The sequence below is a fragment of the Mytilus californianus genome, unplaced genomic scaffold (assembly GCF_021869535.1).
Source record: "Mytilus californianus isolate M0D057914Y unplaced genomic scaffold, xbMytCali1.0.p SCAF_4, whole genome shotgun sequence".
Classification (NCBI taxonomy): Eukaryota; Metazoa; Mollusca; class Bivalvia; order Mytilida; family Mytilidae; genus Mytilus; species Mytilus californianus.
The window spans coordinates 93,726,154-93,740,641 of record NW_026262690.1 but is presented as its reverse complement, the minus strand read 5'-3'; the positions used below and the strand labels follow the sequence as shown (position 1 = coordinate 93,740,641).

General features: G+C 30.3%; 1 protein-coding gene across 4 annotated transcripts in view; it reads left to right on the top strand.

The window, feature by feature from the left end:
* LOC127698858 (coiled-coil domain-containing protein 175-like) overlaps positions 1–14,488 on the top strand; it is a 31,760-nt gene that overhangs the window by 15,842 nt on the left and 1,430 nt on the right. For 2 of the 4 annotated variants that reach the window (XM_052202556.1, XM_052202553.1), the window contains 10 exons: positions 480–542; positions 3,042–3,177; positions 3,873–4,004; positions 4,704–4,842; positions 7,107–7,186; positions 8,206–8,358; positions 9,045–9,147; positions 10,101–10,144; positions 11,747–11,909; positions 13,116–13,139. In XM_052202556.1, coding sequence (XP_052058516.1) covers positions 480–542; positions 3,042–3,177; positions 3,873–4,004; positions 4,704–4,842; positions 7,107–7,186; positions 8,206–8,358; positions 9,045–9,147; positions 10,101–10,144; positions 11,747–11,909; positions 13,116–13,139 — 1,037 coding nt within the window. The remainder of the gene's footprint in view (positions 1–479; positions 543–3,041; positions 3,178–3,872; positions 4,005–4,703; positions 4,843–7,106; positions 7,187–8,205; positions 8,359–9,044; positions 9,148–10,100; positions 10,145–11,746; positions 11,910–13,115; positions 13,140–14,488) is intronic. The other 2 variants (XM_052202557.1, XM_052202555.1) reach the window with 2 other exon arrangements.

Sequence of the window (14,488 nt, the reverse complement as noted above, 5' to 3'; positions counted from 1 at the left end):
AAGTTTAAAGTTGTCAGTTTTGAAGTGCATTAAGTGTGAGTGTACTAGTACACATTTTTTGTTTAGGGGCCAGCTGAAGCAGTCTCCGGGTGCGAGATTTTCTCGCTGTGTTGAAGACCCATTGTGGCCTTGGGCTGTTTTCTGTTCTTTAGTCAGGTTGTTGTCTCTTTGAGACATTCCCCATTTCCATTCTCAATTTTAGTGTAAAGAAGGCTCATAACAAGCCAATGCACAGCCTGTCTTAGTCTTACAAGCTGATTAAGAAATGAAAATTTACAAGCAAAGTAATCAATGCAAATTTCCAATACATGTACTTGCAAATTATGTTCTAGAATAAGTGCTGTATGACATTTTTTTTTCACATTAAATGAAAACTGTTTTAAAGGCTGTGACATTTTTCCATTTCAAAATTTTTTTTTCACCACATAAAATAAATGATTAAGGTATAAATTCTCATTTGTATTGTATTATTCTATAAGACAAATGATAGAAAAGAGAATGGAGGAAAAAGACAGGCAAAAGAAGAAATTTGAGTCTCTTGGGTAAGGTGGCATGATGCTCATGCAAGGATAACAAAGGCTGTTGTGATGAAAAATAATAAGAATTTTCATTGCATATAATTGAAAATACTGCTCATTAACAAAAAGAATGAACAATTTTACTTAATATTTTATTGCATGAATAAAGTATGTGAGTGTGTTTGTCAATTGCAATTTTGTTGCATGAATAGAATATATAACTTGTATTTTGTGAGTTGTAGTTTTGAATGCTGAAATACAATTACAATAACTTGAGTTGTGCTAATCTTACAAGTGTTTAAAATATGTGTATTTACGATTTTCCCAGTTTTATCCATCATATACAGATTGTTTTAAAAAATAAACTTTACACAAGTTTATTTCAATATAAAGCATAATTCGATAAATCAGAAGATATCATTGACACATTAGATAAGGTATTTTCATTATAGAGCCTCCTCATGGGGTTTTTGATTCTGTGATTACTTGGCCGTTTTTATAGCGATTATTTGATTACCAGACCAAATATTTCATGATTATTTGATTATTTGATAATCTAAGACTGTATTTTTGTTTATTTGATTATCTTGTTTAAAAAAGTAATTAATGATTATGTGATTATATTGGCAAAAAAAATTGTGATTATGTGATTACTTGGACACCCCCATGAGGGGCCTCATTATATTGCCTGCGAAAAAAAATTACTTTGTAACAGTAAACTACTGACATCACTATATTATAAATCTATCTACACGCTTGTAAGAAGACTTAAGATGGGAAGTAACCCAACAAGCAGGATTAAGATGTTTTTATTGATAAAAACTGAGACCGAAAAAAGAACCTGGATATTTCAATAGTATCTGTCCATATTGGCAATAACTCTTGCCAAAAAATAATATTAATGATTTAAGGTTGTGTAACGATGATAAGTGATAATATTTATTTCAGAATATTTTTGTATTTTATTGGGGGTATGGGGGCTACTTATAATGTTAGAATTTTAATATTGGGTCCCTAAATGAGTTATGATTAGAAGGTATGAAATTTTTATAAAGATATTTCAGTAAAAATTGTCTTAGGATTGAAAGGATTTTAATGTCCATCTATTTATTTTGTGAAGAGAGGGGTACGGATGTAAAATGACTTGAAATGTTTGATTCTGATTAAATTGATTAAATAATGGATATGTTTTTTTGGAGGAAATGTCTTTCAGTGTCTTTGGAAATTATAATGTAGATTAGTGCATGGTGCATAATAACATTATATTCTTTTGTTTACAACACTAACCATTTACATTTGTATATGCTATCCAATTTTCAAACTGTTAAAAAAAAATATGAGAAGTTTAAATCAGTGTTACTTGGTTCAGGAAATTTTTTCAACAATTTACCTAAGGTCTTCTAGAGCAATTTTGTTTTTAATGCTTCTTGAAATCATTGTAGGCAAAGATCAACAATCTAAATGATACAGGAAAATTTGTTTACAGTTGATAAACTTGTCTGAAAATAAGAACAACAAAAATTGTGTATGTTAAGAAGGTAACACAAAATAAAACAGGTCCTTAAAGATAATGCTGAAAATGTAAGAGCTGGTTTGATTTGTGTGAACAAATTTTTTTGAAGAATTTTGTAATGGTTTTTGTTTTTGTTTTTTTGTGTTATTAATCTTTTGAAGAAAAATTTACTTTTTATTTTTCAGTAATATTTTTTTTATGTTTCAGGTCACCCCTATTAATGTTAATTAAATTTTGTAATGTTATCCTTTCCAACAGTGGCATAGTGTGCTACAGTTTTTCTTTAATTGTTAAGAAATTAGCTATAAGTTCAGAAACAAATTTTTCATTTCATATCAAAAAATGGAATTTCATGAATTTGTGTTCTTTATTAAGTTTTGTAGATATTTATTTTCATTGTTTAATGATATTTAGGAGATAACATTAACTTATTAAAAGATCAGTGGACATCAATTGGTATTTGCGACCATGAAATTAAAAATTGTAGCCTGCAAATCTTCAATTCAATTTTGTTATGCTGCTAAATCATACATTTTGAAATAACTTCATCTATAATATGACGTCTGCACTTGTGAGCATAATTTCAGATCATCAATCTTGATGAAATTTGTGGCAGTGTCCAATCAAATTAAATATTACAAAAAGTAATGCATTAAGAAATGATAAGTATCTATCATTAATACATTTTTTTCAGGGATAGTGTTTTTTATGGTTTATGTTGACTAATAAATAGTCCAGTATTAAGAAGTTTTTTCAAGATATAATTACATATATATTTGTATAGTGATAGCACCTGCAATCATAGAATCTCTAAATTCAGCATGTTTTTAAATGAAAAATTTAAATTCAAATAAAAATATAAATGACATAAATGTATGCTTAAAAATTTCTTTGTTGTGGAAAACACTTGCAAATTGATAAATGTGGATTTTATATAATTATGATTTGGTTCATTGTCCCCCATTGTTTACAACACAGCTATAATACCACAAATTTTATTTTTCTCATAGAATGAATGTACAAAACCAGAAAAACAATGTATCGAAAGACATAGAAGAAATGAAGATTGAAAACCATACATTCCTTACACAGATGAATACTCAAATACAAGATGGAAAAGTTCAACATCTAGAACTTACTAATGAGGTAAACACTTGGTCCTCTATCATTCCTTACAATCTTAAAGTTTGAGAGAAAGTTGCCACCCACCTCTTTTTGGGAATGGTAATTGTGATCTTTTCATTTTAAGCTAAAAGTAAGTTCTATATTTCATAATTGACCACCGCTAAAATAATTAAAAAACATAAGAATTCCCAGACCACCATTCCTGACCATTTGTGAATTGAAGGGAATTATTAAAACATACATGAGCTAGACTGTGACATGCTTACAATGGATGGAAAGCATTATACCAAACTATGTTGTTGACAAAATTAATAGAAGGATTAAACAGTTAGACTGAAAAATTGGAAAATAATTCAGTAAGGGGTTAAAACTTAGTTAAGGGAGTAAACTCTTACAGGGGGTTAAAACTTAGTTAAGGGAGTACACTCTTACAGGGGGTTAAAACTTAGTTAAGGGAGTACACTCTTACAGTTTAATCAGTGCTTTTTAATCCAAATTTTTTGTTAGATAATCTGTGTTACTCAGAAGGATAGAATACAAGTTATCAACCTAAGTCTACCTTTTTGAATAGACAATCCACTGAAAAAACTGCATAAAAGTGGCAAAACAAAGGATGGTTATCATTTAATTGGTCATTTTGAAAGGTCAATGATGAAATCTGTAAAGAAAATTACAATAAGTTTGATAGTTTATTAATGAAACACTTATCTTTTTAGGGAACATCATTACAAAAAGAACTAAAGGAAGATGAAAAAGAAATAACCAATTTGGAGGGCAACTTGACAAAAGCTCAGGACGACTATCAGAACATGTTTGATGCCATGCAATATAAAGTTGCTAGATATGAGGTTAGTTCGTTGTATTCACAATTTTCCTCTAAAGTTACTTCCCTTTCTTTCTTTGTTTTTTTTTTTTTTTTTTGCAAAATTTGTCTTTTTTTAAATGAGATAACTATGCTTTCTAGGTACTTTAAATTCATAAATTTGTATGTGCATTTGTTATTGTGATTATTGAACTATGGGCAAAACTATGATATTGATTTTTGGTTTTTAAAAAAATGCTGCATATGATTAATGCTATCAAAATTTGAACCATCATATTTCTCTTTATATTCCTGGGAAACCAATCCTGTCAAAATTATGCAATAATTAAAACATCACAAAAATTTCTGAATTTACATTTAAAAAGCTTTAAAATTTTATTTTATTTCACAAAAATTTGGAAAATTGAATGATTTTAAAAAAATGACATGTGAATATGGGCACACACAATCAACAGATGAGATGATAGGAGAGCTTTAAAAAAAATACCTGAAAAAGCAGTGGCTCCCTCAACTGAAGCATGCTGTGAATTCATCATTACAGGTAAGAATTTTTTCAATTCATGTGGATGGATAAGACAATAACTAATATCTCAAAATGAGGAAAAATCTGATACAGTTACAGAAATTTATTTGTAAATTTAGTATACTTCAGTCTAAGTATCAAGATTTTTAACATCTGTGATCTTGTATTATTACTCATTGCCTATACATTTTTGTATTTCAGCAAGAGATTACAGAAATGGAGCGTGCTATTATTGATAGGAACAATCAAATTGAAGAGAAGACTCCAGCATACGAAGATCTAGAGAAGTTTTTTGAGAATCGCACTAATGAATATGATGTCCTAAAACGTAGCATAGCTAGTATGTTGATACTGTCTCTGTTTCTATAGAAACGTCACATAGGTTCAGATGGTAGAGTGTGCTGTGTGTGTGTGTGTGATTTAATTATAGTATCATTTGAGCCACAGTGATAAAGCCCAAAGACAGCTGTGGAATAGTTATAGTATCACATACCAGCTATGTTTTAAAATTCTGCTAACTTTGTATTGTGTGTGGAAAGTGTTGTCATTGTGGGGTTGGATGCAACAATTTGTGTTTAAAGTTGTCCATGTGGTGTTGGATGCAAAATTTCGTTTCATAAATGTTGTCATTTTTGGGGTTAGGCACAACATTTCGTTTGGAAAATGTTGTCATTTTTGTGTTGGGCACAACATTTCGTTTCATAAATGTTGTCTTTTTGGGGTTGGGCACAACATTTTGTTGTTTAAAAGATATTCCTGTTGGATTGAGCATGACAACTTCCATCCTTGTGGGGTTGAATGCAACAGTTTGGTTGATAAAAGTTATCACTTTAGGATTGGGCTCACCAAATGTTTTTTATGAATGTTGCTAATGTGGGGTTGGGCTCACCAAATGTTTTTTATAAATGTTGCCATTATGGGGTTGGGCTCACCAAATGTTTTTTATAAATGTTGCCATTGTGGGTTTGCATGGGCACACCAAATTGTTTGATACAAATGTCCTTGTGTGGTTTGTTTTCTAAGTATTGTCCATAATGGGTGAGATGAAACTTTTTTGTTAAATAATGTCAAATTTCTAGTGCCACACTTGCAAATTCAATAGATTGGAGTTAAATTCCCGATATCCCTAATCCAATTAACATGTCAGTGGCAATTAAGAAATCATATTAGTATTAAATGGATCCCTCACTTATTCCTGAAATCTGGGAAGCCGTATAAGGGTTTTTTACTTCTCTAATAGTTTTCTTAAAGTGTGGTGCCCAAAAAATGTATGTGAGACCCCCTTTCCGTATTAGCTATAAATGACAACAACTTGTAGGCAGAAAGTAAACAAATAAGGAAAGATTTGACAACGCAACACACCATCTCAATTTTATGAACTTTCTCCCCACCCTTGATTTTCATTCTGAGGTGAAACCTTAGTGTTTTCCTAATGGTGTTCTGGTTTTACACAATTTGTTTGCTTAATGTTGTCTTTGTTGGATTAGATTCTACAATGGGTTTGATAATTATTGGTCTTGTTGGATTTGATATAAAGGTTTTTTTTTTGCTATAATTGTCCTGTACAGTTGACATAATATTTTATAAGTTTTTTATAGCAGGCTATTTAAATATAGGGCTAACGATGAACTTGTAATGAAGTTCCCATCCTTAGATTAGTGATTAAACTGTTTAATAAATGTTTATTTCAAAACTAGAAAACAAAAAATGAATAAAGTTAACAGAATGGTGATGCATGTTTAATTTTTTGTTTTTGTTTTCTTATTTTGTTCTTTTAAAAAGTTGTGTTCAAATACTTTTGAGATTGAAAGCATGAAAAATAAGCTGGTGTCTATATGTTTCTATTACTTTCATGATTTTACTGAAATGTTGGGATCATTCATTACATTAGAAAATAGAATATACTATTGTCAAGGATCAAGTTAGTTAGACAAAGCAGATTTATACAGGGACAGGCATCATTTAATGGCATAAGTCATTATCTTTTTTGTGACTAGGGTTTATGGACAAACATCACATTTTAGTTTAATGAAAATATAAATACAAAGGTCATGAAAAATAACATGGAAGATTTTTACTCTGATGGCCAAAACCTTTATCGCTTTTGGTCCACTCTTACTAGATTTTCTGATTTAATTCTAAATAAGTTGAAACCATTACCATGGGAATAACAGATATAACAGCATGATGGAAAACTAACTATATAATTATAAAAATCTTAACTTTTAAAAGAACTCATCGAAAATTATCTATATTTAGGTATTATGTTGTAAACAACAATTCTAACAATTACTTTGCATGCTTACTGTGTGAGATTTATGCCAGAAATTTTACCTTCTTGATAAACCTCATGATTCAAAATCTTGTCTTCATGTGGCAAATACTTGAGGGTAAAATAAGGTGGTCCCATTTTAGTATGTAATCACTAACTTGTGAAAGATGGGGAAAAAAGTCATTGCTGAAAAAAATGATAAAATAAATCCATTTTTACTATGTAAAGCAATATCATTTAACTAACAAATATTAACTTAAAAACAAATTGAATATTTATATGCATTTTTATGAAATTGAAATATTTTGTATGCAAGTAAATGATTATTACAGAGATGAGACAGAAAAAATCTCAGTTGGAGGACAGCATCCACAAGGATACCATGAAAAAACAACAAATGCAGGAACCAAGGGTAAGGCCACTTCAATATTTCAGAATCCAAAGCTTTCTGGGTAAAATGTTTGAAAGCATGAATTAATATATAGGATTGAATGACAATGGTCAAAACAATATATATAGCTGATGACATTATTTTGATATTGGTAGTTTTATTATGATGCTTTTATATTTTCTAAGTTTTATGTTACTATTATTCAGATTTTGAATTAGTATCATGCTTACACCTTATCGCTATTTAGTCCAATCTGGAAAAAACAGTCACTTATACAACTTCCTGTTTGGGTCAAGTCTTGCAAAAATAAAGGTCATCAGTAACGAGCTGAGGGAGGAAAAAGTTTAGAAAGCAAACATTTTGAAACTTTGATAGATTATGATCCATTTTTTTAAAACACAAAGTAAATTAATAAAAATGCTTTGTTTGAAGTGTTTGCGATGGTTTAAACATTTCTCTTTGAAAAGTTTTATGCATAATACATTGTTTAAACAGGGCCCTAGATAGCTTCAACTGGATGAAAAAGTTGTGTAATTTTAGAACTTATCCGGATTTGAATAAATAGCAATAAGGTTTATAGGTGAGTGATACAGACCCATTGAAATCTCAATACTTATAACCTTTGGAAGAAGCTGTTGTAACATTGTTACAATTTAAATAGAATTATACAACATCAATAGTTTCATGTAAAGCGTGTTTGCCACTAGTGTAGGAGGTCTTGGGTCAAACCAAATACTTGAAAATAGATATTTACTGCCTCAAGTATAAGAAATATTTTATTTAGAAAACAAACAAATAAACATGTAGAGCAATACAATGCAAGGATACAAATTTTTCTCGTTCTCTGCCAGGAATGTGGCATTAAGCAGTAGGAAAAAAGACTAGTCATTAACAGGATTTTGTCCTGAATGTGCACGTAATAGTTGCCAACATTAAATAGTCATCTATTTTTAAAAGTAGCATTAACCGTTTGCAAGAAAATTGGTCAATACATGAATTGTACCAAATGATATTCATGTTTTATATATTTACTTTTCCAGGAAAAACTTAAAAAAGATTTGAAAAAGAAACGAGATGAAGCCATATTCCAGCTTAAAAGACATGGAGAAGATCGACAGAAACTTGAAAAAGATATTTACATTGCAGGTTGTAAATTGAGATCAGTCTTGGAGGAGAATCATAAATTTGAAGAGGTAATTAGATCACACCAAATTGACTTATTGTTAGGGTCGTTCCATTAAAACTTTATAGATACCCAGGGAAGGCACTTTTAAATTGCTGCAATAGGGTAGGTTCTGGATGGAGTTTACAGATTAGAGAATAATGGGGTGCTAAAATATAAAGAATATGGAATAATGGGTAAAAAATAAAAATTGGCTTAGAAAGTGAAAGAACAAATAATGATAACCCTCATCAAGACCCTCTCATATTTGGTTGTACGAACACTTCACTTTCAGTATAACTACAAATCAAACTCCTAAATACTTCCCCTATTTGAAAAGTGTTTTATGATGATTAAATTAATTTAATAGGTCAACCTTATTAAGTCTGTTAATTTTGTAAATATTTATCCATTTTGATAGCATGATACCATCTGCAATAATTTTCTAAACACAATGTTTCATTCTCACCAGGCAAATTTTTTGGAAACACACAACATCAATAGAAAATTAAGTGACATCATACAAATGCAAGATATTATTTTAAAAATTATAAAGTTTGTGCTTCTTTTGTATTATGAACGTTAATTCAGTGAAATATTAACTGTTCGCTTTTTTAAAAAATCTTGTTTTGAAGACAAGTAAAATTTTCTAGTGAAACTGAAATATAGGAATGATAATTTGAAACTTACTTACATGTTATTTGTTTCATTACATAGGGATGTGATTATTTGAGAAAGGAAATAGAAGATATTCACCAACAGATGATTGACAATGAAAACATCAAGAATAAGTTGGGCCTACGGTTACAAGAATCAAAAGGTATTTGATAATAAAAAATTTTTTTAGGGAAAGTTTTTGAGACAAATTCATTTCCTAATTCTATTTCACTTTTTTGTCAAAGACTCTATTCTCTATCATCCGTTTTACATTTTTACCAAATTTTATCTTTTTCCTGGCTTTGACACTTGCTGAGAGATAATTTAAATGTAAGGAGATGTGGTTTGATTGTCAATGAGACAACTCTTAACCAGAGTCAAAAGGATGTGGATGTAAGCACTTATAGGTCAGAACTATTCCGTTAAAATGTATGTGGGAGGGTAGGAAGGGAAGTTTAATTATTGAATGTGGGTCATGGGTCTTTTTTCAGTATGCGTCTATTACCATTATGCAAAATTATCTAAAAAATGGTTCTTGTTTGTAGGGATATTTTGAAAGTCCATTCCTACCCTCCCCACATACATTTTAATGGAATAGCCCTCACCATACTGCCTTCAACAATGGGACAAATAAGTATATAAAAAGACTTCTGTTTAAACTGTTTATTTACCTGTAATTTGTAAATATATTTTTCCTGTGAAAATTTGTTAAATAGTGTGAAAAGTTTAAATCTACAAAGAAGAAAAAAAAAAAAAGAAAAACACAGAATGGGCCATGTAAATTGCCATACTTATGTACTGTAAACCAACTTATTTTCATGAGCGATTTATTTTCGCGACTTTCCCGAGTTGAAAAATAATGCGAATATAAATCTTCGCGAATTTGTTAAACTTTTATTTTCCTTTATATAAATACATCAAAATAATTTAAAAATAGCGAAAAATAAGTCGCTGCAAAGTCAGCTACGAAGGGCTAAACGCGAAATAAAGTATCGGCGAAAATAAGTTGATTTACAGTATGTAACAGATGTCTTTCTTGATAGATAATACTGAATGTTCTCTGCTTATTTTCTTTTGTATCTACAAAAAAAACAATAAAAGTTATTTACTTTTTAGGTCATCTAGTTGAAAGCTGGGATGTGGATAATCAGATTCAAGAGGTGTGCTGAGAAGTTATAGTTAGAATTTTAGTCTAAGTTTAAAACTAAAAAATGTTATATTTACATGTTAGAATTGGGGTAACATTTTTTGTCGCCTTGACGGAGTCAGAAGCGAGACATAGGTAAGCTGTTGGCAGCGGCGGTGTCAACAATGTATTAGTTTGTAATTAGGTCTAGTTTATGGTGAACCACTAGTGGTAGGTCAATGATATTTGGTATGCAGTTGTATTAGCATTGGCACATTTCATTTCCATGGATATTATTTGGCCCTGCCCCCCTCAGTCATGTTCTATTGACTTTGAAACTTTTGCTTAGTTTACATGTATTAGTTTGTGATTAGGTTTTTTTATGGGGAACCACTAGTGGTAGGTCAATGATATTTGGTATGCAGTTGTATAAGCATTGGCATATCTCATTTCCATGGAGATTATATGGCTTCGCCTCCTCAGTCATGGTCTATTGACTTTGAAACTTTTGCTTAGTTTACATGTATTAATTTGTGATTAGGTCAGTTCAAGGGGAAGCATTAGTGGTAGTGCAATGTTAATTGGTATGCAGTTGTATAAGCATTAGCACATCTCATTTCCATGGAGAATATTTGCCCTCGCCCCCTCAGTATTGGTCTATTGCCTTTGAAACTTTTGCTTAGTTTACAGTATTCGTTTGTGATTAGATCAGTTTAAGATGAACCGCTAATGTTAAGTCAATGATATTTGGTATGCAAATTTATTGGCATTTGCAAGTCTCGTTTCCATGGAGATTATATAGCCTCAACCACTCATCATGGTTCATTGACTTTGAAACTTTTACATAGTTTACAAGTTAATATTTGTGTTTATGTTTGTTTAAAGGGAACGACTTATGATAAGTCAATGGTATTTGGTATGCATGTGTATAAGCATTGGCACATCTCATGTGAAACAATTAAAAAGAAATGGTAAATTGTCATGCAATAGAAACAGAATTATAATAAGAATATAAAACAGCCATATGTCAACAATGGTGTTACTTGCTTGGTCAATTACAAAAGTTTATATATAGGATATTCCATCAAATTGGATGTGGGATGGTAGGAAGGGACATCATCATACCGCCCACAACCAGCATGCCCCCTATCAGTATTTTGCATACATAAAAATGAACATACAACCATAAATTACCCACAACTCATATCCAAAAATAAAACAACCTTTCCTACTCTCCTACATTCATTATAATGAGATAGCCCTTACTGGAACACTTAGTATTGATTTCAACATTTTACTGAAATTGAACAAATGCTAGAACAAACTTCGTTTTTCGTTCATTATTTTGTACACAAATTAGGCCTTTAGTTTTCTCGTTTGAATTGTTTTACATTTGTCATTTTGGGGCCTTTTATAGCTGACTATGTGGTATGGGCTTTGCTCATGTTTTGAAGGCCGTACGTTGACCTATAGTTGTTAATTTCTGTGTCATTTGGTCTCTTGTGGAGAGTTGTCTCATTGGCAATCATACCACATCTTCTTTTTTATATTCATAATGGCTTCATGAATTTTAAATTGTACATTGTATGGCTTCAAGAATTTTGAATTGTACATTGTATTATTTTTCTAAATTCAGAACTTTGCAGAAAAGGATAAGGAAGTTCTAGAGCTGTTCGGTGAAATTCTTGGTAGGACAGACGAGAGAAGGGACAAAATCACGGAGATAAGTTCCAGACTAGAAGATGAGCTGCTTATGTTAGGTGGTTTCCTTGATAACTTGTCAACTCGTAGACCAAAAGGTACGATGATTTTATATGTTTGCCACTAGTTGTTGGTAGTGAGTATTTTAATATGTGTGTTTTTTTACACTTCATTGCATTCTAACATTTAATATAAAGCTTAAATATTACAAGAGAAAAACAGTTTATAGTTTATAAATATTTTATTCTTTGTATCGATTTTGATATGTCAACAGGTTTTGACATAAGACAAGAGATAAATGTTAGAAGATATAAAAAAAAATAAAACATTCCAAGAAGCATGTATATTTTAAAAAATTTCACAGAATTTACTGTCTTAAAACGTATTAATTCAATTAAGCACATGTTTTATTATGATCTCACATTTACACAACATTTTTGAATGTTGTACTTTGAAAACTATTTGCAGTGGTGTTATTTTAGAGTTAATTTTGATTGTATATTCAGTATTTGATATCTAACGCTCACAAAATATCTTCTGTTCATATTTCTTCTTATTTTATTTGTTTGTGGCTTTTATAATCTATCAATTAAATGACAGTATTCTACACAGAATATGGAATGGAAAACATACCTCAGTCCTCAGGATTTGGTTATTTTTTGTGTAAAAGTGCATTTTTCAGGACATCAATGTTTTTCATCACTATGATTCTTTTATATAGAACAGTATTAATTTTGATCAAAAACTTAAAGGTTACTTTAACCTATATTTTAGAAAAAAATCTTTAAAAAAATTTGTCTTAAGGTTTTAATCCATGTTACTAGTAGTATATCAGAGATTTTGCATTGCTTTGCCTTTACATGACATTTCTGTAATGGTTTGGGCACTTTGACCTATATTTCACAATAAAAAATAATGGAGACTGTTTTACTTAAAATTCTATTTTTCTGAAATCTTTGATGATAAATTAATGATATCCCACAACTACATCCCTCAATCTCTAACGTAAGACAATATATGTCACACAACACCCATCTTTATTTCTGAACATAATTTCTTATGGTACTTTTTAATAATTTGAACATCAGTAAAAAAACCAGAAAGACTGTTTTTCCTAGTCTTAATGCCAATGAACCCCCTTTTCTTTCAAATCTTGATGAATCCACGCTAATTTAATACAGCGAGATCAGGTAAAATAAGACAGTTTAATATTTTGTTTTGTTTATTAGCATGTGACTTTATTTCAGCATCATTGCATAGTAAGTACTAGATCCTGTAGTAATTTTATAGATTTTCATTTTTAGGAAAGAAAAAAGTTACTTTAAAAGGTATTGGTAACCAGTTCACTGTGTTAAATGTTCAGTTCTAAGTAAAAGCCATGATGTTTGGGGGATATTCCTGTGATAAAAAAAAGGATAAAAAAGTACTAATGGTTGCTTACTTCAACTCTATTTGGTATCTTGTGGAAAGTTGTCTCATTGGCAATCATATCACATCTCCTAATTGTTATATGACATTTAGAACTTTTTATGTAACAATAGTAAAACATTTAGATGAAGAATATTATGACAAATTTACAATTATTTATACTGTCCTTAAAGATTTTACAGTGTATTTTTTTCACTGTTGTTAAATGTTTTTTTGGAGAAAAAAAATGTCAATTCAAAAGGCTTTGAACAAGTGTTGGCAAAAATATAAAAGTACTTTTAAAAAAAGATTTCTTATCTCTAATCTCTAGCTTGCTTCAAACTTATTTAAAATGGATTTATAATTTTCGAACATCATGGTTTTTCCAGTTCTGTTGTAGTGCCATGTCAATTGCTTAATACAGTTGCATCATTCAAAGTGCCCCATTGAATAGACAAACTTCACAAATAGGCAATCACAACATAGACTTATATTTCACAAAAATATAGAACTATCCACATTTATAGCATGAACAGGTACGAAAACCAATTATGCTCCCATTGGCATTCCTTTTACATCAAAAGCCTTTTTTGTGTTAACCAATTACAACTTAAATTTTGAGATATCTTAAGAAATATTCTATTGTTGAAACTCAAGTTGCTGAGGAGGAACTCAGGTAGTTCACCTGAGAAACATTGATCTTAACACCCAGCAAATTTTTGAATAGCTCTTGATAAAATTCAATTAGAGTTACTAATTGCAAGAAAATTTTAAACACAAAAATGGTTTTTGCTGTAAATGGTTTCATGACTACATCTTTATCCTACATCAGACAATCTGATTTTCTATACCATGCAAGACTTCAGGCTTGCCTTTCCCCTGTATACAACTAAATGAGCAATTTCTTGCCTACCCTTTTTCAGACATATTTTTTTATCTATAAAACCTTCTGCTTAGTATGGTCCAACTCTTACCTAGTATTTTTATCTGAATTGAATTGAGAATTTATTCTTATGAAAACTGTCTAAAACCTACTGAGAAGGAAGCTGTTAACGTCCAAGATAAGATAGTTTATTCCTTGTTAAATGTCCAGTGGCAAATATTTTATGTCTATTCAGGACTACAACAAATTGACCATAACTACAATACATAGGTTCTACAAGGTAGGTTGACCGGGATGAAAGGCAGGATATGTTGTTTGCCACTGGAAAATTAAGGTTCTTTGAAAGGGGGAGAAATATTGCCTTGCAACAGGTCACTACAGACAAAT